Source organism: Cryptomeria japonica, chromosome 1 (genome assembly GCF_030272615.1).
Source record: "Cryptomeria japonica chromosome 1, Sugi_1.0, whole genome shotgun sequence".
Taxonomy (NCBI): domain Eukaryota; kingdom Viridiplantae; phylum Streptophyta; class Pinopsida; order Cupressales; family Cupressaceae; genus Cryptomeria; species Cryptomeria japonica.
The window spans coordinates 265424251-265447749 of record NC_081405.1 but is presented as its reverse complement, the minus strand read 5'-3'; the positions used below and the strand labels follow the sequence as shown (position 1 = coordinate 265447749).

The 23499-nt window shown below is 37.2% G+C and overlaps 1 protein-coding gene across 1 annotated transcript; it reads right to left on the bottom strand.

The window, feature by feature from the left end:
• Positions 1-451: 451 nt before the first annotated feature.
• LOC131075743 (uncharacterized) lies at positions 452-23219 on the bottom strand. Its single transcript, XM_058012622.2, has 4 exons — positions 22984-23219; positions 22740-22812; positions 3852-3917; positions 452-1110 (listed from the first exon to the last, which is right to left on the bottom strand). The coding sequence occupies exons 1-4, from the start codon at positions 23013-23015 to the stop codon at positions 868-870; spliced, it is 414 nt and encodes a 137-aa protein (XP_057868605.2). The 5' UTR covers positions 23016-23219; the 3' UTR covers positions 452-867.
• Between the last annotated feature and the right edge of the window lie 280 nt (positions 23220-23499).

Here is a 23499-nt window from a genome sequence, read left to right as displayed (position 1 = left end):
CATTATAGAACCTTAACATATAAGAACTAGTAGAGTTCTTATGGCAAATTTGTGTTAAATTGAGAGTCAATGTCAAATTTCTTATAGAATTCATTGTCTACATGCAGAATTTATGGGGACGTCCCCTAGGAGTCCCCTGTCCCCGGGATGTCCCGGGGACGGGGACGGCTGAAAAAAATACTGGGGACGCGTCCCCAGGTAACAGAATAAAAACCCTTGCTCGTAATAACACTTCATGGTCACATAAACAAACTTTAAAAGAGCTGGTAAACTCCCAGGGATGTAAAAGACTTTGCTCATCAAATATTCCAATTATACACAGTGTGAGATAGGAGGGGGGTAATTACATCCACTTAAATGGTACGTACAAGCCATGCCTGTAAGTCTACAAAACATTGCCAAGGTATGTGATACAACAACACCGTTTAAGAGAAAAAGAGAAATAAAAAAGTGATATCTAAACCATGTTAAAAATGATTGTTCATTGATCAGCGATATCTGCACTCATTAACAATGATTTGTCTCTACAGTTACAATGGGCAACCATAAGTACCACTTCTAATGAAACTGGCAAAAAAGAAATTTTCATTAAATCCTTAGAACTAAGTAGGTCAGAGATCAATTTAATTTCTTCCAATTCACCTGAGATTTAATTCTATCTGAGAAAAAATTTATTATTGGAGAGCAACTGACAGTCAAAATTCCTCACTTATCGCAACTTTGATTGATGCAATAACACAATTCCTTGCTTCTTCGAATGTGGTATGCATCAATCACTCCAGTAATGGCAACTTCACTTACTTCTCTGTTAAGCATTCTTTCATCCTTAGACAGCGTCAAAACAGTAACCATCATTTAAAAATTATTTCAATTAGTATTCCCCTGAGACCAACTATTGTCCTGACTTTCTGCCGGTAATAATAACAATGGTGCCCGACTATTGTTACTTTCTATTTCTCTTCCCTCCAGAACCCCGTTTTCAGGTTCTGCACATACAATTGCCAACGACCTTGACACGCCATTTTGAAGTCCATTCTGCTCCCTTTGTCTTGAAGGAAATTCCTCAGGCACTTGGTTTTGGCACATATCTAGCACATTCATATTTTCTCTCTGTACAGGACACAAATGTTGTCTTTCAGTCAAATGATAAAGAAAGGCCCTCTTGCATTTATTTATTATAGAAATGAAATAAAAAACAAAATAGCACGATCAAATTAATTAATTATCTGGGCTATACATATATTCTCTGTACGTGACATGAACATTGTTTTTACCTATCAAATGATAAAGGAAGGCCAACTTGCATGTGCATACTATACAAATGGAACAAAAAAATCTGAAAAATAGCACAATCAAATTAATTCAAACACATTTAAAGATGATGCACAATACACCTAATTAGAAATAAATACATGATTTATTGAAGATAAGGTGAACCTTTGTGTGTTGTTTCAACATTTTGCATGGTTTCTACTTCTCGATATTTATTTAAAGTTCATTGATTTTGATGGAGAAACGATGGAATTCCAGTTCATACCATTTGAAGTTTGTTGATTGCAAATTGCAGTGTATGGTTGGTCTGAAACTAATTTAGCACTAGTTTGATTGTACATGTTCATTTGGACTGCGTCAGTATTGGGTATTTGGGTGAATGTTTACGATATGAAAATCCTTCATTACGTTTGGAGATTGCCTCAGTTTTGTGTAGTTGTTTCCTCATGGCAAAGCAAAGCTTGATTTATGGAATCCATCTATCAAAGCACTCTCTATTATCATCACTGTACTTAGGTGTTTAGATTAGATTTCCCTAAACCTTATCCTTTTGACTTTTATTTGAAGTTCAAGTCAATTAAGTATTCCAGTTCCAGCAAAGCATAAGTCCCTTTGTGGTATCAGCAAATCAAATCATTTTGAGTCTATCCATCATAAAGTCACATTGTTCATATTGTAAATCTTGAGGTTGCCTTATTTGATCACATTGTTTAACATTTGAGGTTTCCTTGTTCAAGAGAGGATAGAATACTTAATATTTTACTCTATGTTGGCGAGTGTCACAAAACACGCATCAACACTCCAGCTGCCACTATGGCAAGTGTAATTTCTGAATATAGGTGGTGCTATTCATCCTTTGTTTGTCCTTGGACCATACAGTAGTTGAGTCGTACCCTCTCAAAATAATTAAGTATTCTTCATTTTACTTCCAATGGCCTTTGGTTATTAATTTTCATCATTTTCAAGCAATTCCAGTTAGCGAGCAAAGCTACAAATTTGTTTCTTGTGATTTTCTAGTTGGTTGCAAAGTGTTTGAAAAAGTGCTCATATTTAGAATAATGGAAAAATGTGTAAGTTCAGTTCAAATATTTTCATACATAAATAGCAATCATTACATTATTGTAATAATCTAGAAGGTATTCCACTGGTTCTTTCTTTTCCAAGTACTTTTATTGTAAAAGATCCTTGGAAGGTAGTACTGTCGGATCTCATTTTAATTTTATATTTTACTCTGCCTTGCACAGCACGAATCAAAATCGGGTAAGTTAATTAACCTTCCTTTATCCGCATTCTTACTCTGTATGCTCTCACCTTGCCCATTCTAGCAACTGGGTGATTAAAAAGAGTAAAATTGAGTTAATTGCATTAGAATTATTGGGATTTGAGCTAATGCCATACACAGCTTATTACAAACAGGGTAAAATATCTGTGTCTAACTTAAGTATCCTGTCCAATTCATTATTCTTTCCTATAAATGTTTATGATTTATTACAGCTCATATACACATCAATAGGATATGTAGACCAGAGTCTCCAAATGAGGAAAATTAAGACGTGTTAAGCCATTGGAAAAGACAACTTCCATGTCTAATAACCTTTTGACTAGAAATTAAGCCATCTGAGAAAGACAACTTTCATGTCTAAGAACCTTTCGACTAGAAATTAAGTCATCTGAGAAAGCTAAAAGCCAATCACTTAAAAGTTAAATGCACTCCCTGGTTTATCACTCTGGAACAGAAAACCCAACATCATAGGAAAGCAGACGTCCTACCAAGCAAATTGTTAAATGTTATCAAGTGGACTTGAATTTGATCGGCTTATGTTGTGTTTGATTAAAAAAAAGGAAATTCTATGGATATCTTGTCAAGAATCATCATTTGTCACTTAACTAAATTCAAACTTAACAAATAAAATAAGAGTCCATTTTGCTTTGCTTTTTGTTTTTTGAAAAAGCACGAAGCAAGAGTGATAAAAAAAGCAATTCATAATAAACATTCCTTAAGGTCATTAACGTTTTCCACCCCAATCAGTACCCAGTCATGAAAAAATTATAAGGAAAGTGCAAATGGACATAAATTGTCAAGATTGGGGCAGCAAAGGCATGAGCTAACTCACCTACAGAATATAAAAATTGTATTTCTTTCAAAACAAAGGAGAATAAGATCTAGCAAAAAAGCACTACTGTCTACCTTACTAAACTAATTCTGTTCAAAATAATGAAACCATAGATGACAAACACCTATCAATATAAAATATATATCTGCCTTGATAATGGTAAAAAGAATTAACTAATGAAACAAGTTACAGGCATAGTTGAAAGTATACCATTTGCACAAAGCACAAAACCATTTAAACTTTTAAAGTACTAATAAATTGCAGATGTTTCAAGCTAATTAGCTCCACACCATGCAGAAGATCTTCAAATACACATTCAGCAACAACACATCAAATACTGAAATTTAGATGGAAACTTAGCAGCATCTTCTCATACGTTTTTAATTGCTCATTGAAATTATTAGAGGTTAAAGATCATATAGGTAGCTTGAATTCAAGCCAACACAAAGAAGAAAAAGCACCTACCCTTCTTAATAATCCTTGAGCAGATAATATATTGTAAAACGTCTGCATAAGCATGTCTTCTTCCACCTGTAAACATGAGTACCAAATTCAAGTTATAGAAACTCTTCAGCATAATTAATATAAACTTTGCAAATGGAGCTACATACTTCCAAGTTTGACACTAATTTCTGGGAAAACAAGAAAATTCAAACTATGTACCAACTTATTGCTTAGTTTCACAGAGAGATCCTAAAATTCAAATCGAGGTTAATTATAAATTTCCAATGACCAACAGGCCATAGCCTAGTGGTAAGGCAGAGAAGTTACCATCATGACAACTCAAATTCCAGTCCCACTGAATCTATTCTCCGCATTAATGGATCTCTGATAATGGAAACACCCCAGAAAACTATGAGTGTCAATGCTACATAAATTGTGCATTCAGATGGCAGGTGTGAATGTTGTCCACTTATCCAGAACCTCCAGAATTAGCTTGAATTAGGTGTTCAAGTTATTTTTTATTTTCAGACTGGCAAAGAAAATACATAATCCTTCTTGCAGCAACAGTAAACAAACCTTCAGCACCTAATTTATTTGACAGTTATTGATGTTAAAACTTAATATGCCTATTTGAAGACAACATTATATATATTCAAAGGGTTGTTATCTAACGATCAAAGGGTGCTTTAATAATGAGAGAGACACAGATTCAGAGAATAAGGTGCTCCATAACTTGGAGAACTTGTCACCATGATTGTGAAGGACTTAATTAAAGGTAAAATATTTACAATTGGATACACTGATAATATTTTAAGTGTGGGTGCAGATTCATGCCACTCTAAGGTGAGGCAACACACAATCTCAGAAATAAGGCAAGACAAGCCTCAAGAGTATCCCTAAGTATGTAAACCAGCCAATAGCTGACTGAAAATTAGATCCCCAAGGCCCAAAATTGGGCACCAAAGTTTTAAATTTTGGAATTCACCTTTATTTTATTTTATTTTATGTTTATTATATATTTAAATATCCATTAATTGAATATACATATATCAAGGTCATGTTTCCTTTATTGGTGCACTGGTAGGCAAAAGGACATGAAATAGGTTTTAACAAAAAGATAGATGTAATTTTGAGAGTTCAGATTTGTGAGTATTTGCTGTTCATATTTTCAGCAGTATGTGTTTGTAGATTAGTGTATTCAGATCTACTGTTCTGATTGAAGCTACTTTGCAGCTAGGGCAATTTTATGAGTGCAGATCTTCCCAGCTACTTTGATCTTCCTTCCATCCTGTTGACGTGTTTTTATGACAGTGTCTAACACAGAATAAAGTTGCCCAATGGTCACTTTACTCTCTCTTGATCAAAGTCCAATTGTATGCTAAGATTGCAATAAGTTCAAACGATCGACTCCAAGGTTCCAGTTAGGCAAAGGACGTGACTCAGTAGGCTTGATGTGATATGCCGGTAATCCAAGAGGACTTATGCACATTTAAAGAAGATTCTAACAAATTTATGGCTTTCAAGGAATTTGATCACGAATGATTTGTCAATGAACTCATTTTTAGGATTTTTTTACTTGAAAATACCGAAAGTAAAAGGAAGGGTTTAGGAAAGCTATGCTAAAATCTAAGAACAAAGGAGGCAATGATTGCTTGAGTGAAACCAACCACACTTTGCCTCGCCAACTTCGTACAACTACACAAAAGCGGTGCAAAGTGTGGTTGGTTTCACTCAAGCAATCATTGTCTCCTTTGTTCTTAGATTTTAGCATAGCTTTCCTAAACCCTTCCTTTTACTTTCATCACATCAAGCCTATTGCGTCACGTCCATTGCATAACCAAAACCTTGGAGTCAATCGTTTGAACTTATTGCAATCTTAGCATACGATTGAACTTTGATCTAAGAACAAAGGAGGCAATGATTGCTTGAGTGAAACCAACCACACTTTGCCTTGCCAACTTCGTACAACTACACAAAAGCGGTGCAAAGTGTGGTTGGTTTCACTCAAGCAATCATTGTCTCCTTTGTTCTTAGATTTTAGCATAGCTTTCCTAAACCCTTCCTTTTACTTTCATCACATCAAGGCTATTGCGTCACGTCCATTGCATAACCAAAACCTTGGAGTCAATCGTTTGAACTTATTGCAATCTTAGCATACGATTGAACTCTGATCAAGAGAGAGTAAAGTGACCGTTGGGCAACTTTATTTTGTGTTAGACACTATCATAAAAACACATCAACACATCCCCTCCTCAAATGAAAGATTCTCCCCTTTATAACTTCCAAAATGAGGGAGATTGCAATGTCCCCTTCCTAATTTTCCCTAGAATTTGCCCTAGAATCGTAAATTCAACAATTTAGGGTTTACGTTATATCTTACCAAGTAAATATCTCTATGATAATAAGATCCTGGATTTTATTCATGCAATCATAACATAAGCAAAATATACAAATGTGTGTGTGTGTTCAATCATTAGGGTTAGACAAACCAAATCATATTTATATACTATCAATAATACTATACATGCATATTAGGGTTTGGAGGAAGAGACATGATGGGTCCGCCCGAAGCCATTTCTACACTAATCCCAAGAGAGGATGTCTACCACAGCCCTCTTACATGCTTAGCAGCTTGTACCTGCTTTCACCATCAATGCCTCATCTCCCTAAAGATAGGTTCCATCTTGTGGAGTTGGGCAAAGGTCATAAGTGAGTTCCTCAACTCTTCTATGTAGCCGCCCTCTAGTCCTAGGAGCCAGTATGATCAACTCTAGAGTGGCCTACTTAGCCTTCTCAAACCCTTTATGCTTAAACCTCAAGCCCTTCCAACAAAATGGATTTCAAACGCTCAAACATATCTTATATTCTATCATATGAGTATGCACTTAAGCATTTATCTATATATATTACAATAGCAATTGTTAAGATTATTAAATACTTGGCAAAACAGATGTGAAATTCTGAAATGGAATGGTTATAGGTCTACTGCTCTCACACGTCTGACCTGGATGTTATCCTCCTTTACCAAATTGTTGAGATTGCTAGTAGCTGATGGTGATTGATTCTTCTCTACCTTCGATTGGAGTCTCTCCTTATATAGCCTTTAATTATTAAATAAGGGTTATGTCTTGTTGTGAGGTATTCACACATTGCCCCATTGCAAATGGGGACCCCCACTTTTTTTTTCGCTTTCTAGGTTAGTCGTCTTAGTTTATTTGTTAGTTGTTGTCGAGTCTTTGCTATTAGCCTCTTGTTTGTAGTTGCTCAGGAGCTGATCAAGTCTCCCTCTTAAGAATGAAGTGAGGTACGACACTCCCTTTGCCCAGCCAAGGCATAATCCCTTCCACTTCTCCCAGTCCTGTCAGTGGGTGCCCAAACCTGATCACTCCCATTTCCATTTTTCATCATTGCCATCACCATTTCACCGTTCATTTCCTTCTATTTCCACCTCCCCTACCACGCTTCACTTCCATTTACCATATCCTCTACCCACCTACCTTTCTATACTCCATCTATCCTTCCTTCCACCCATCCCCATATCCTAACCTACTTCACCTACATAACCTACCTTATATTTCCTCCCTTCCATCCCACATCCTTAACCTACCCCTACCACTAACTTTACCTTTATCTCCATTACCCCTTCCATCTCATTCACCTCCCTAACTCCATCCACTACCCCTTATACCTCCTAACCTCACGTATCTCATACTTCCATCATTTTTATCCCTTATGTCCCCCTTTCCTCCAACATCCCATTCCCCCTCTTTCTCCACATAGCAGCTACCCTTAACATTTCCTACCACTTCCCCCTCTTATTTTTCTTCACCGTATCACATTATATGTTGGGCCCCACACACTCCAAAATGGAGAATTAAATAGATTTGTCTTTAGGCCTTGTTGTGACCTTTTCACACATCACCCCATTGCTAACGGGGACCCACTCTTTTCCTGCTTTCTGTGTTGTTAGGTTAGGGTTTTGGCTGCTTAGTGGGCAATTTTGTGTTTCTCGTGCCCGAATCTCGGAGTTTTGATCATGCCTAGTGTTGTTTAGGGTTTTTGAAGTTATAGGATCAAGCAAGCGAAATGGAGATTTCTAAATGATCCTAGTTTTGTCTAAGTGTAGACCATTTTGGAGCGTTAACGTGTTTTTTTTAATGTCCTCGTCGGTGATCTTAAGTGCTAGGGCGTTTTCAAACCTTTTGGAGTTGTTTTATCGCTCCTGGAGAATTATTCAAGATGATTTCGCACTTTATCCCAATAGTTTCCCTTGTGTTACGCTCCAATTTCTGATAAATTTACCTAAGTCCAGTTGAGTTTTATTAAGTTTTGGAGTTTCTAAGCGATTCTGGGTGGAAAAATCATCATTTTCCGAAGTAAAATCCATATTCTAAGGGTTAAATTCCATGTTGGAGGTGTTTTTCCCCTCATATTCCTGACTACCCATTGTTTTCCCCACTCAAAATCCAAACTGGACATGGATTTCCCCTGAAATCCATACTTGCCTCATTTTTCCACCACTATTAATCCATACTAGGGTCGTTTTTTCCCTGGAAACATTTAAATTTGACTAAGTGTCAGAATTTATCCTGACTACCCACGTTTTTCCACCATGGAGGTATGGATAAGTTGCTGATGATGTTGGCATTCATTCCACACCTGGTCGATTTTTCACCAAGTATTTGTGACAAGTTTTTGAGGATTTTTAGCCGGATTCTTATCCAGACTCATAGCGATTTTCCACTGAGAGTGCATTTCATAATTTTGAGTCCGGATTTTCATCCAAACTGAGGTCGATTTTCCACCAGAGAGGTATTTTTAGGTGATGACTTAATTTTTGAGTGGAATTTTCATTCCACACTCATATCGATTTTCCCCTAGCCCATTTTTATGCACATTTGGTAAATTTTGAGTCCAAATTTTCATCCAGACTGGGATCGATTTCCCCCAATTGGCCCATTTTTTATTTAAATTGAAATATTTTAATAAATGAGCCTCAGTTTAATTGTTTTTAATAAAAGGCAATGATTATTTAAAAAATGAAAGCAATTAATAAATGATTTGCAATGAGCATTTAATGTTTTCCACCTTCTAGAAGCTAGTTTCACCCAAGCAAGTATAAGAACAAATGTTTTATCCCACATTGCTTGTGTGGTGAAAATTGGTGATGAAAGTAAGCTTAAAGGGAGAAGTCCAGCAATATTTTATTATTAAGTTGGCCAGGTGTCTCCATGCAAAAGCGATTTTCTCTCTTATTGGTGAATTTTGGCGAAGTGTTTTGGTGAAGTGCTCGGTAGAGGACTCCATTCTTCTCCATTTTGTCCAGCTTAGCAAACTTTTGGTGGCTGCCATTAATGGCTTTATGCCACGATTTTCCAAGTTTGACGCTATTTTGGTGTTTGGCGATTTTGGTGAATGGTAGCGATTTTGGTATTGGCGAACTTTGGCGATTTTCCTTGTCTCCATCATTGCTTGCTGTTCTCAGACCTCCATTGTGCAGATTGTGTGCAGATTGAGGTAAATTTTGAAGGCATTTTCAGACTTAAGTGTTTGGCGCCATGATTGGAAAAATAAGACTTTGATTTAGCAAGAGTTTTGTGCCTTTTTGGGTGGATTACCTCGTGTTTGGTGGTCACCATTATTCCCTACTTGCTGGTGTTGCTTCAGATCTGAGTCTTAACACGATTATTGCAGTTGGTTCAGCCTCCATTGTTGGCTGGTTATCTATTTTCAGACCTAAACTTTCATTACCAGCCAGCTCCAGCTTCAACGGTTCTCCTTTGGGAGGGTTTTCCAAGTCATTTTCAGTCAATCATTTGACCATTTGAGGGCTGTTACAGGTATGCAACTTCGCCATGGCTGCTTGTCTTCAGAAAACTTATCTTTTACCAGCCATACCTATGCTCCCAAGTTTGATTGTTTTAATCATCAAGACTGATTTTTATCAAGTTTGTGCATATTTTTTGAAGAATTGCAACATGTTTTGAGAGGTTAATTCATTTAGTTGCAGGTTGTCTTCAGATTTGTGACCTCCATTGTTGATCGCGGAAGGTGTCTTCAGACATAAATTTTGTGAAAACACAACCTTTCACACCTTTCCTTAGTCACTCTTAATGCGGTATACTTATTTGCACTATGATTTGCACGAAATTTCTAAGTATAAGGAGGTGTTGATTTCATGAGGGTTTTCATACCCTAGTCTTGTCACATTTTGTGTTTAAATTGTTAAGATCTACCTAGAGTGTAGACTATTTTCCTGACTTCATGCTCTAATTAGCCTAAAATCATTAGGAAGTCAGGAATTCTATTAAAAATATTGTATTTTTTCCTAAGTTCTAACTCCAAGCTTCGTACAAGTGCAATGTCGAAGTCCGGATTTAAGGAAAGAAGAGAACAGCAGAAGATACTGGAGACTGGATTCTATTGAGAGTCTAAGATGTCATCCAAATGGAAAGAGATTACGGATACAAACATGCATTTCTTGAGCTTGAACCTGATGTGACAGCGGATGTTCGGAGTCGGAAATCAAATTCCTTCCCCAGCATATGTAAACATTATGAAGAGTGGTATTTTTCAAGCCGCTGGATTTCCATAGTCCATACAAAACAGTGAGCTTATTCTGGAGTGTGCACAATGTTATGATCCTCGCTTGCGAATGATCAAGACTCTTAAGGGCATTGTCATTGCCTACCTTGCTGAGGTGTTTGGAATTCCACGCGAAGCAGATATGAAGAATGCAACTAAGGATGAATATGAAGAACGGTACACGAAGAAGATGGATGCGCGTAAGAGTATGATAGACAAAGAGTGGATGATCGAGCCTAGGCTTCATCATTCCAAGGCTCCCAAGACACTCATGTGCACAGACTTCAAAGAGGAATATAGTGACTTAGTATTCCTTCTTAACAAAGTGATGGGGATGCCGCAGGGTGCAATATTCGATGGATGGATGTTCTAATTCATCCAGGATTGTCTTAGAGGGACATTGATAAATTGGTCTAGAATCATAAGTGACAATTTGGACTTTCAGCTGAGGAATGTAGAGCGGTCCATGTCATTCGCCATGACTTCCTACTTGGTATACCTGCTTGCACGGTTTGTTTCGTACAAAGGATTGATATGCAAAGGTGAAGTCAGGAATGGGTAAGGACAATTCAGGAGTCATGAGCGCTACCCCCAGCTGAACATGTATAGAATTGAAGACTATAAGAAAGTGAATGATGTATTCACCATGTACATCACGCGGATGCTGCAAGGCAGAATCCACAGAAGATTGTCCAAGGAGGCAATAGAGCTAATAGAGAAATATGGATCGTGGTATATTCAATTTCCCACTTTCATGTACCTTAGGATTCATGGGTTTCAATCTGAACCCTGCAGGCTTCCTAGGTATCCGTCTGACAGAATGATCTTGTTGGAACTGGTGAGACAGCTTCTAGAGTTTGATTCCATTCAGAGAGAGAAGCATAGGATAGGCATGACATTCCCTATTTCAGTTGGGAAGACGTTGGAGGTTTGCCAGTATGCCTTGGCCGGCAGCACTGCGAGTGAGGAGCTTGCATTCTATCGATTTGCAACCTTCAAGTAAAGAGAAAGATTTGATCCAAATAAGAAAGTTGGAAGGATCAAGGGAGAGAAGTTCACCCACAAGGACATAGAAGATTATTGGGCCAACCTGATGGACGAGCGAGCAGTGAAGAGATGAATGTGGTCCAGGATGTCAGTGGATTTCATGAGGAAGTGTGGACTTTTCCTCATTCCTAATCAGGTGTTAGATGACAGGGATCATACACATCCACAGTATGAGAATGAAATGAAGAAGGCGATCTTATTGCCTAATTGGACAGAATCAGAAGAGATTGATTTGAATGTATTGATGAGAGAGGTCTTGAGTTTCTCCCGTACATGGGTAGATATTCAGATGAATAAGTAAGTTGATATGGGTGTTTCCTTCACTTATGAAAAGATGAAGTCGGAAGAGTCTACTTCCGAAGATGATGAGAGAACTATCAGTGAAGTCAAGATTCATGCAGACGAAGAGAGTCAAGCTCCCAAGAGAAGGAAAAACACGCCAGGAGGAGTCAAGGCCAGAGGGAAGAAGATTGAGGAGGTGAAGAAGAAGAAACAAAAGACTATCATTCCTCCACCTATCATTCCTTCACCACCTCTCAATGTCTCATCAATTAAGGTAATTGAAATAACAGAACAGAATAAGGAAACCCAGCAATGTTCCAACACAGTGATACTACCAGAAAATATTCAGGAGTTACATGCCACAGCGACATCTGCTCCACCAAATGAGAATGATGATCAGTCGAGATCCCCAACTGTCCTTTTGAAGGTTAGTTTGGGAAATGAGATATATGATTTGACCAAGAGTAATCCTGATGATGATGATATCTCGACATTGAGAGGGCTTGATCGAGATATGTGTCTTGATGATGGTATGGAGATGACCGCTATTCCTGATTGGCTGATGAGAAGTATGGAAAAGAGTAAGAAAATGATAGAGGTCCAGCCTATTGATAACATTGATGATTACCTAGCTAGGAGCAGTAAGGAGAAAGAACCCAAGAGAGCTGAGATTTTGTCGCACATAGCTAGAGATGAGACAAGAATGTGAATTGCGCAGGTTGTTGTTCCTATTGGAGGTGTGACAACGGACATTGCTACTCCTATGGATTTTCAGATTACTTCAGTTGCCTTTGGTTGTACATCAAGAGAGCGAGAGTTTCAAGAGGTTGGTGATAACCTTAAGGCGATCAACGCCAGGTTAGAAAGAGAAATTGAAGAGAAGGAGAAGTACATAGAAGAGAATATCAGACTTAGAGAGTATATTGCGGGGATAAGGCATGAGAATCCCACCCTTATTTCCCCTATTGCAGTTGATCATGGACTACATTCACTCTATGAGGCAGCGAGAGATACACTCTCGGAGGTATCGAAGGTGGAAAAGTGGATTGAGAGTGCAAGAAAACAAGCGGATGATTTCCTTACTCAGTTCGTCCAAGCATATGATAGGACAACAAGGCTCGTGTTTAGAATCCAGTATTTGGAGGGAGTTTGGGAAGAATTCTAGCCTATTCAAGAGAAGACTATTCCACGCCTCAAAAAGCTTTGAAAAGGATTCCTAATTCCACTCTGGTCAGTGAGAACATTGTGCACAGTGGAGACAGATACGATTTCCATGGCTGGTATTGTTCATTGGCCGTGAAGAAATCAACTTATGAGAACGCCCAGTTGAGTTGTACAGGGATGGAGGGATTGATTCAGGACATTCAGATGAAGATCCTTGCCTCAATTGAGGAATTATTAGGTGTTGATGCTAGTGGTTTACACTTAGCCGAATTAAGAGACAAGATGAAACTTATGTATTTTTGTCAGTTGGACTCTTTGAAGAAGAGTCAAACAAATGACACGCCTCAAAGCTTTGAAGAGGATTCCTAATTCCACTCTGGTCAGTGAGAACATTGTGCACAGTGGAGACAGATACGATTTCCATGGCTGGTATTGTTCATTGGCCGTGAAGAAATCAACTTATGAGAACGCCCAGTTGAGTTGTACAGGGATGGAGGGATTGATTCAGGACATTCAGATGAAGATCCTTGCCTCAATTGAGGAATTATTGGGTGTTGATGTTAGTGATGCTAGTGGTTTGCACTTAGCCAAATTAAGAGACAAGATGAAACTTATGTATTTTTGTCAGTTGGACTCTTTGAAGAAGAGTCAAACAAATGACTTGGTCTCTTTGTTGATTCATGTTCATAGTTCGCAGAAGCTCATGCCAGATTGGGAGAACACTTTGGACGCTTGCTCGGATTCACTAGACGTGATTGATTTGCAACGGGATACCTTGCCTAGCATTTCCATGGAGGAATTAGATCTTGTATTGGCTAGATTCTTGGAATATGCTAGGAGAGAGAGATGCAGGGAGAAATCTTCTAAAAGATTCCCTATTTGATGACTAGGTATCTTTTAATTGGGCCATATGTTGGTGGCGCCATTTTTTATGTAAACCCTAATTAGGGCAATTCTAGGGTTTTGTTGGCATGATCTTGGCCGTTGATCTTGTATCAATCTTGGCCATCCATTTTGTAAGAGACTATATATACCTCCTTGTCTCTCATTTGTAAGAGAGTTTTTGTAGAATTGTTGGTATATGCTGCAGCTATTTGAATCTAAATCATTGTTCAATTGTTGGCGATTTTGCTCTTCAAATGTTGTCTTTGCATTCATGGTTCTCAATTCCTCCAAGTTAGATTAGAATTTTAGATTGGAATTTATTTTCATGTTTGTTAGATTGAGTGAAAGATTTGTTGAATATATTTGTGTGGAATCCTTAATCCATACCACTAGCCTCTTGCCTCTGGTAAGTGCACCTTGTGTGGTCAACTGGAGATTTGAGTAAGCTTAACTTCAACTATTATGCGTCCCTTGACAAGCATCAACTTGGATGGTGTCAATGTTTGATGGTGATAATCTAAAAATCCTTGAGTATACCTTAGACGATTGCACTAAGCTTGTGTCAATACCTGTTTGTGAGACCTGCCTGGTTTGATTCCACTAGATTTGTTCATCATTTCCTACATTCTTAGGCCTAGAATAGATTTCCTAAACCCTATTCCTTTTTCCCATTTTTTAGTAAGAATTAAGTCCAGAGCCATATTGTTAAATCCTAAGTTGTCAGCACACCTATTCCGCATATTTCATGACCGAAGAAGATAATCCTAACATTTGCGTAAGTCCCCAAATGAACACAGCAATTCACATCGAACATTGAGTTATCCACTCGTCAAGCCCTAACATGTAGAAACCTTGGAATCATTTTAGTTGATCTTACCCTTAGCATCTGAGGTGATTTTGTTCAAGAGAGGGTAAATTGCCTTGGTATTTTATTCTGAAATGTTATGGGCATAAAACACACATCAACAGGGCTCTTGCTGGGACCCACTAACCACTGGCTGAGAATGAAAAATGTTTTTTTTTTTAATATTGCATGGGCCCCACCAGAAATTTTGAAAAAAAAAAAAAAAAAGTTTTTCTTTTTAGTAATTTTTAAAGATAAAGTATCCACCTCATCAGTCCTTGCAAGGTGTGGCAACAAAAAATAAGGAGCTGGCCTCTGAATGAAGACGTGTCACTTTAATGAAGATAGAGTAAAACAAACCCTTTAACATCCACCGTCTATATAAGAAGACATCCATACTCATTCCAAGGCATTAATCAAAGCAATTGATATAATCTGCTCTGCAATCTAAAGACAGTGAATTGTAGCAAACAGAGAGGCAGAGCTATAAATTTGAGGATCGAAATTCAGATCAGAACTGATTTCAAGGACTAATTCCATCAGTAGATTGTTATTTCCCAGATTTGAATTGATCTTTGAAAGCAATTAATGATGCATTAGGGGTGTGAAGGATTGTTTTATTTGCATGATTCTTGATTCATTATGTATCTTTCAGGTTTTGATAAGAGGACCGAAAGCTGTTAAAGAGATGATTTCATTAGGAAGTTCAAAGATCACCCCAAAGGCAATCTGATTCACTCACCGATATATAATCAAGGAGATTTTGTTTTGAGCTCAGCTGAGCTTGAAGGACCACAATATTGAGTTTTGATACTTCAACAGTGATTGAAAGGGCAGTGAATTTGTGACTCTTCAGCAAGTTTGACCTCCAAGATGGCAATATAAAGTTCAGATCTGAGACTTGAATCGCTTCAGTGGTTATCCAAGTCCAATCAAGGAGGCTTCATTGGAAATGATATTGTGCCTTTGAAAGTATGACATAGCAGGCCAGCTAGTTGACAAAGCTTTGAAGGTTTTCAATTTCACCGATCATGTTTTGGTTTGCAAAGGTCCCCTAATCTGGCCTATCATGTTTGCAAAGCTGCCTGAGTTAGCTGATCAAATGGGGAGATGCAAAGACTTTCGAATTAGCTGATCAAAGTGTCAAGTTGCAAAGGAGGGCATTAAAGTTGCTCATGTCATCAACTACAAAACAACATCAAATGGCCGCTCAAGTCAGGGAATGCAAAGAGACTTCAAAGACCGCCTAGCATATCTGAAGTGCGAATGAAGTTTAAAAATTTGCCTGATGTAATCAAAAAATCTGACTCAGTGTTTGAAGGGCAAATAATTTTACTTCATGTTCAGGCCAATGAGAGCGCACTTCACAAACTGAAACAGAAGAGCGTTTTCACAAATTGGAGGATATGAGCGCACTTCAGTACTTCACGAATCACCACAGACAAGCGCACTTCAGAACTTCATAACTTGCACATCTGGAGCGAACTTCATGACTTGCATAATTGAAGCGAACTTCACGAGTTTGAAAATTGGAGTGAATTCCCTACTTCATGAGCGAGCAAATTGGAGCGAATTCCCTACTCCATGAACGAGCAAATTGGAGCGAATTCCTTGCTTCATGAGTTCAACTTCTGGAGCGAACTTCATGAATGAGACTTTTGGAGCGAACTTTACAAAATGAACTTCATGAATCAATGAAATAAAGCGAATTTTACACAAAATGCACTTCATGAGTTAGAAAAATGGAGCGAAATTCATGGATCAAGGTGGATGAGCGAATTCTAATTTGTAGTTAAAAGATCAATCAACCTCTAAGTGAAATTCAAACCTAAAGAACTGAGTCGGCCAGCTTGAGAGGATGGTTTGTTATTTTAATCAAAGCAAGTCGGCCTCACCCTAAAAAGACACATCTCCGCATTAAGACACCTACATAAGGAGACTTGAAGCAATCATTTAGTCACCAATTCAAAGCAATCCTTTCTCCTAGAGTGAACTTGATCAGCAGATCAGCAGTCCCCATCAACTTCACTAGCTAATTCGATCAGCAAGGCAAGGAATCCAATCAATATCAACAGCATGAGCAAACTTCATGAGTTGAAGGAGAAGAGCGAAGTTGAATTATTTACCCACAATAAGATACAAAACTGCCAATAGATCATTTCCTAAAGCTTATTTGATGCCTTAACATGCCTAAGAGAGAATAATTTCGAATGAAAGGCAAGTAAGGGGTTAATTTCATGTTGGGAGCAAGATGAGTGAAGTTCAAGAATCCAAGTAGATGAACGACTTCACCTTGAGCAGCATGTGAACAAACTTCACAAACTCAACAGCATGAGCAAATTTCATGAACTGGAGGATATGAGTGGACTTCTTCACATTGAAAGTAGAGGAATGAAGGAAATTTGATAGCATTTACTTCATGTTCAAACGTTCAAGGGCAAACTTCACAAGTTGGAAGATTGGAGCAAACTTCATGAGTTGAGTGAGGGGAGCGAATTTCAAAGGATAAATTTCATAAACACATCACTTTTGGAACAAACTTCATATGCACACCACTAAGAATGAACTTCATGAGTTCAAGAAGGAGAGCGAATTATAACTTCATGATTTAGCCTACAAGAGCGAAAATCATCTTCATGAATTGAGGTAGGGGAGGGCTTCATGAATTGAGGTAGGAGAGTGCACTTCATGAAGTGAGGTAAAAGAGCGAACTTCATTAATCCACACAAATGAACGAACTTATAAACTCACCTAAGGCAGCGGACTTCAAGATTCATGACATAACAGCGAACTTCAAACTTCACCTTCAAGCATATAAGAGCGAATTTCATGTGCAAGAGATCAAGAGCGATTTTTGCTTCGAGCTGATTCAATGCTTGAGAAAAGTGATTTGGGAGTCAAGTGACAATGAAAAGTGAGATTTGGACCAACTTCATGCACAAGGAAATGAAACGAATTTCATACAAGTGAACTTCATGAATTGAGAAAGACAAGCAAGCAAGGTGATTGAAACAAGCTCCAAGTGCACACCACTTATAGTGATTTTCATGCTCAAGCCCACATAAGCAAATATCAACTTCATGAATCAAGCTTCATGAGCGAATTTTAACTTCATGTTTGAGATAAGCGAGCTTCATATAGGGGGACTTCAACGGAAAATTCCAACTTTACAAACCAAGGGATACAAATGAACTTCAAGAATTAAGACATGAGCAAACTTCATGATTTGACCAACATGAGCGAACTTCGCAATTCGAAGGATATGAGCGAATTCCATAAATTGAGCTTCAAGAACAAATTTTGAATGAGTGAACTCTATTCCATGTATTCTTAATAGGAGGCGAAGTTGCAAGTTTTGGAAGAGCCATTTTGAGTTGAGGGAAAATGAAGGAGAGCAAGTTCAAAAGACAAGAGCAACTTAATGAACATTAAGAGTGAAGTAAACTTCAAGAGCTCCTCACTAAGAGTGAAAAACAACTTCAAGTGTCCCTTCATGAGGGTGAATTCTCTTTATATGCTCCTATTAAACCTATATATCAAGTGTATTTGATACTTGCTTGATACTTGCTTATTTGTCTTGCAGGTGATGAAGAAAGAAATCAAGAGATCACACAAGAAGCATACACTTACACAAAGACATGATCTACAACATCAATGACATGAAGGGAGTCACAAGGGAAGGAATTCCGAAGGAGAGAGACAATGGTGACATCTGAGGTTCATCAATAATTCAAAACTAAGATCTATACCTTGCACTTCCATGATCGAGGCATTCAAGAAGACAGTTTCAGAAGAGTTAATCAAAGTTAGAAGGTCATCGTCATCATCGTTGAAGTTGGATAATGTTGAGTATCAAGAAATATTCCTTTATGATGATCTATCAAGAATACAAAGTGTGAGTTGAAGTGTCATCCTAGTCATCATCCCAGTCACTATCTCTACCAATCGAAGAAGATCCACATTAGCATGTCTAGATGCAACATACCTGACTCACCAATGATGGCACAAACTTCAAGACACCTACCCTTGTTATCTATTGGTCATGCCAAAATGTTGTAATCATTTCATTGGTCGAATTGAGTTTGTTGTAACAAACCCTAATTAGGGTTTTCATTGTAAAATCTTGGCCATTGATCTCAAATTGATATGAGCCGTTGAATTGTATTGAGAACACTATAAAAGGCTCAAGCCTTTCATTTGTAAAAGCTAATAGTTAATAGTTAGTTAATAGTGAATAGCTAGCAGCAAAGAAATAGAATAGAAAATAGAATAGCAATTATAGTAGAATAGGAAGAGAAGGCAAAAATTGTTGCCTAAGTTGTAAATGAACTCCATTTTCATTAAAGTTATGGTGAAGTGTGTTGTTTCTTTACAATGTGCATGGTTTCTTGTTGGATCTTCATCTTAGATGATAAATAAATTAGATTGAATGGAAGAATTTGTTGAATGTATTCATGTGGAATCCGCCTAGTCCATACCACTAGCCTCTTACTGATTGTAAGTGGGCTTTGTGTGGTCAACTGGAATGATATACGCTTAACTTCAAATTGTTATGCGTCATTGTTTATGCATTAACTTGAATGGTGAGCAGTGTTCGATGGTAATGATATGAACATCTTCGAAATGTCCTTAGAAGATTGCACTGAAATTGCATCAAATTGTTCAGCTTGATGGTGAGACTTCGCTCAGTAGGATTTCATCTAATCATTCATCCATCTTCTTACATTCTAGGCCTTAGTATAAACTCTCTCAACCCTTCACCTTTTGCCATTTTTTTTCAACTCAAGTTAGTTTAAGAAACATAAACATCACCATATTGCAATATCAGATGGTCAAGTTTCAGCAAATCAAGCATTCAACCATTCGAATGTAAGTCCCCTTGTGATTCCAGCATAATCACATCAAACCAATGAGCTTATCCACATGTAGGGACCCTACATTCATGAACCTTGGAGTCTTCTCAAGTGATCCTTAAGCTAATCTTCAGCATTTGGGAGATTTTGTTCAAGAGAGGATAAGATACTCTTGGGTATTTTATTTTGTGTTCACATGTGCATAAAAAACACATCAACATGTCCCCTCCTATAGTTACCACCTTCTCAAGAGTGGTGTCTCTTTAAAAATGCAGTTGACCTTAACTAACAGATCACTGCTGCATTTTTCAGGTCTGTTCCATAATTTATTCACATCGTTGGTGATAATATATTTATGTCTTTATATTTATATCTGTTGTACGTTTATGTCTTCTTTTATTCCTATTCCTTCATTAAATCAAAACGCTTCCCTCTTACTTTGATGCTGTTCCTTTCTCCTATTCCTCAATATTCTTCTTGGAGACCGAACTGGATTATTTATACCTTCCCCTTTCTTGAAGAGGCACATCTCTTTCAAAGGGGCAATCACTTGCATCTAGTTGGGACTTGTCTTCATATCTTTTGCTTCTTAACCAATCACACCTTATGGAAATAATCTTTCCCTTAACTAATCTTAATAGAACTTGTTATTCCTTTCATTCTGTGGCTGGTCACTGGTATAGCCTATTGATTGGAAAATTGCAAATTCTTGTATCAAGGCAATTTTCTATTTCCTTCATGCTGCGTCTACTCCTCACAGTAGGGTCATGACAGAGATTCACATCTCTTCATCATGCCTTCCCTTTGCAAGGGTCACAACCTTTCATAATTACCACCCTTTCAAAGGGTCACAACCTTTCATCATTCCTGTCCTTGAAAAGTCACTTCCTTATTTTCTGCTCATTCCTTTCTTCTTCCATTAATCCTTCCTTACTCCCTATGCTCCACTCTTTCTTCCTCCATTCCATTCTTCAATCAATGCCTGCACTTTTCTGTAAACTTGGAATCAGAATTCCTATTCCCTCCTCTTCATATTAATTGTTTACTCTTTTTATACCTTCATATCTCATTGAGGAGACACATCTGTTTGGAAAGAGACATCCCTTTAAAGGGTCATGTCTCCTCATTGCTGTCTTATTATTCAAATCAGATCTGCACTACTCATTCTTGATTAAAAATTCCCTTTCAAATGAAGTTCTCTTCTCCTTTTTATACCTCATGTTGGAGGGAGTCACAACTTTTCATTTCATGCCTTTTGACCATACATTAAACTTAACTAAATTTGAATTATTTTAATTCTATTCTTTTATCTTTTACTTTTACTTTTAATTTTATTCTTTTATATTTTAATTTTACTATTCGTATTTATTATTAAATCCTATTTCAAAATGGGGGCATTGCATTGCAAGTCCTAAAATTGGTAATTAGATTTATTTATTTGATATTTGATATTTGATTTTATTTTATGAGCCTTCTAGACAATTTTGTTTGCAAATGCTATTTTGCCATCTTGTTGGAGTTGGCATGTTGACTTGTCATCCTATTAGGAAGGTGACATGGAGTTTTTGTCCTCACATGACGAAGTAGGCATCCCACTTAGAGAATCTTGGATTTTGTGATAAGTGGGTGTCATGTGTCATGTAATGACAGATTTGTGATAGGATCTATGACGTCTATTATTACACACCTACCTATAACAGCTAATGGCAGAATGGACAAGTATAAAGAGACACCTTTGCATGGAGAAGGTAGGCGCCCAAGTTTGGTAATGACAGGCTGTAAGATAATCAGCTATTATTAGTCAGTTATGATGGATTCTGTTACAGTTGTAAGTGCTATCAGTCATGATTGCTTTTATAAGTAGCTGTAAGATGTGTAAGAGCATTCATCATATCTAAATATAGCAAATTCTGGGTGCCCAGCTTTGGAGGTTTGAATGAGGAGTCAAAGGATGATATACATGCATCATTTGCATGCTTACAGGTGGTTGGAAAAATGTGCCAAATGTTTTGGACGACCCCCTCTTCTGTCTTCATCTAGAAGCTCCCTCCTTTGTTGTATTTCTCTATATAAGGTTGCCTTGGAGAGCATTATGTATGTTATGTTTTGGAGGTGAAGTGTTATACTGTTAATATTAATAAAGATTGTGGGTTGTTGATTACTTGATTGTATACTCATGTTGAAGAAGCTAAGTGCTGATATTGTATTGTAACTGATAAGCTTACGGGAAATACAAAGTACAGTACTTCTAGAGCGTGGTGTTTTTCTCACAAAAAGATTTTCCCCACAAATATTGTGTGTTCACTGTGGTATATCTTTATGCATGTTTATTATCTCCTTTTGATTGTGTTTCTTATTCTATAATAGTTAAGATTTATAAAGAAATTTGCACTATCTCCCCCAGTAGATTAGTGTTAGGAAGCGTTTTCTGCACCTTTGCTTCTTTTCAAACTTAAGTATGCCACCTAGTTATTTGCCTCATACTGCAGACAAAAGGCAAAAGGACTGTTACAGAGAACTAGAATTCCTTTGAAGCCCATTCACACAGTCAGGGCAGCAACCTCACTCATTGCCCTGGTTTGCCAATAGCCCAACTGTACTCCTTATTAATTGTACACCATTAAGAACAGGATGAAGTATTTAATACAAACCCCATGCAAAAAGAAGTTGATAGCATGTACGAACTAGTGGCTATTATTGTTTGATACGGTCTATGAATTTCAAGATTATATAACCAAAAGACAACATACAATGAACTATTAGAAACAAAACAATAAATTTTCAGAATTGGATGAGTTCAAGTGCTAAAACATGGGCTTCAAAAGCATATCCCCAACTTCAAATCCATAACAATTTGATAAATTCTTAAAATTAAATAAAATACTATATACAACTTGCTGGTATGGCGTACCCCATGGACAAGTTCGGGTGCAGATCATGGGTGAATTTAAAAGAATAGATATGCCCGGAAGTAAATAAATTAACCTAGTAACAAAAATAACAAGTTTCAGCTTATAAACATCTAAATTTCCTTAAAAAAACTATCTTCACTGAAATAAGTTTTAGAATTGACAGACTTATACCATTTCCGAAAATAAAATAAAAAACTTAAATGTATACAGACATCCAATTGCAGTCCCCAAGAAAAAGCATCACATCAATAGGAGAAAGAAGAAATTATCATTTTCGCTTTTAATTCTATCTATACGAAAAGCGTGGAAAGAAAAAAAAAGGATTAATTTCATTGACCTGAAGTTTTGTTAACTCATTCTTGACGGACTGGTGTGCTTGTGTTAGAACTTCCGACTCTTTCTCCAGATGCCTGAATAACATATAAAAAACACAGGATGAGTGACTAAACCAAAACATAAATCTTCATAGAAGCTTAAAAACCCAATGCCTGTATAAAGTATAACAAAATACAGGATAAACTATAAAATCAAAATATAAACCTTCATAAAACCTCTAAAACCCTAGAAATAAGGTTTCGCACCTTAGCAGGTTAGGCGGATTAACATTCTCCATGGATTCTAAGATATTATGTGGCGAATAAATATCATCTGCGTCTAAATCATATTTGGAATGCAGAGAAGGCTTTCAAATAGTGTTGTTGTTTTTTTTCGAGGAGATTTGTGTGAATTTTTAGTACTAAAATTCTCTCTTCCAAAGGTAGTTTTTCAAAAGAAGACCCAGTTTATAATATGACCACATTCTATTTGTTCTTTTTCACCTTTTCTAATAGCGGCTTCAAAATTTATAGGATGCTGGAGGAGGACAAATAACCTTGCCGGTAGGGGGAGATAACATTTTTTTTTAATTAAAAAATGAGATAATAAAATATATAAGATGATAAGTTGAATAGTAAAATTTGTATGTTCATTTGTTTATTCTTTATAGTTTGGATTTACAATAATTAGGTTATTATTGTGCATTAATTAATGTGTAAGTTATCATATTTTGTATAGAAAGTAGCAAATAATCTTATTTAGTTTTCGTTCTACTTCTACAC

Excerpts from the sequence above, each read along its gene's own strand:
- LOC131075743 (XM_058012622.2), bottom strand. The coding sequence starts at position 23,015 with ATGGAGAATGTTAATCCGCCTAACCTGCTAAG. Across the intron at positions 22,813-22,983 it reads AATCCGCCTAACCTGCTAAG|GCATCTGGAGAAAGAGTCGG; the intron begins GTGCGAAACCTT and ends TATGTTATTCAG. Across the intron at positions 1,111-3,851 it reads CTCAAGGATTATTAAGAAGG|AGAGAAAATATGAATGTGCT; the intron begins GTAGGTGCTTTT and ends TGTCCTGTACAG.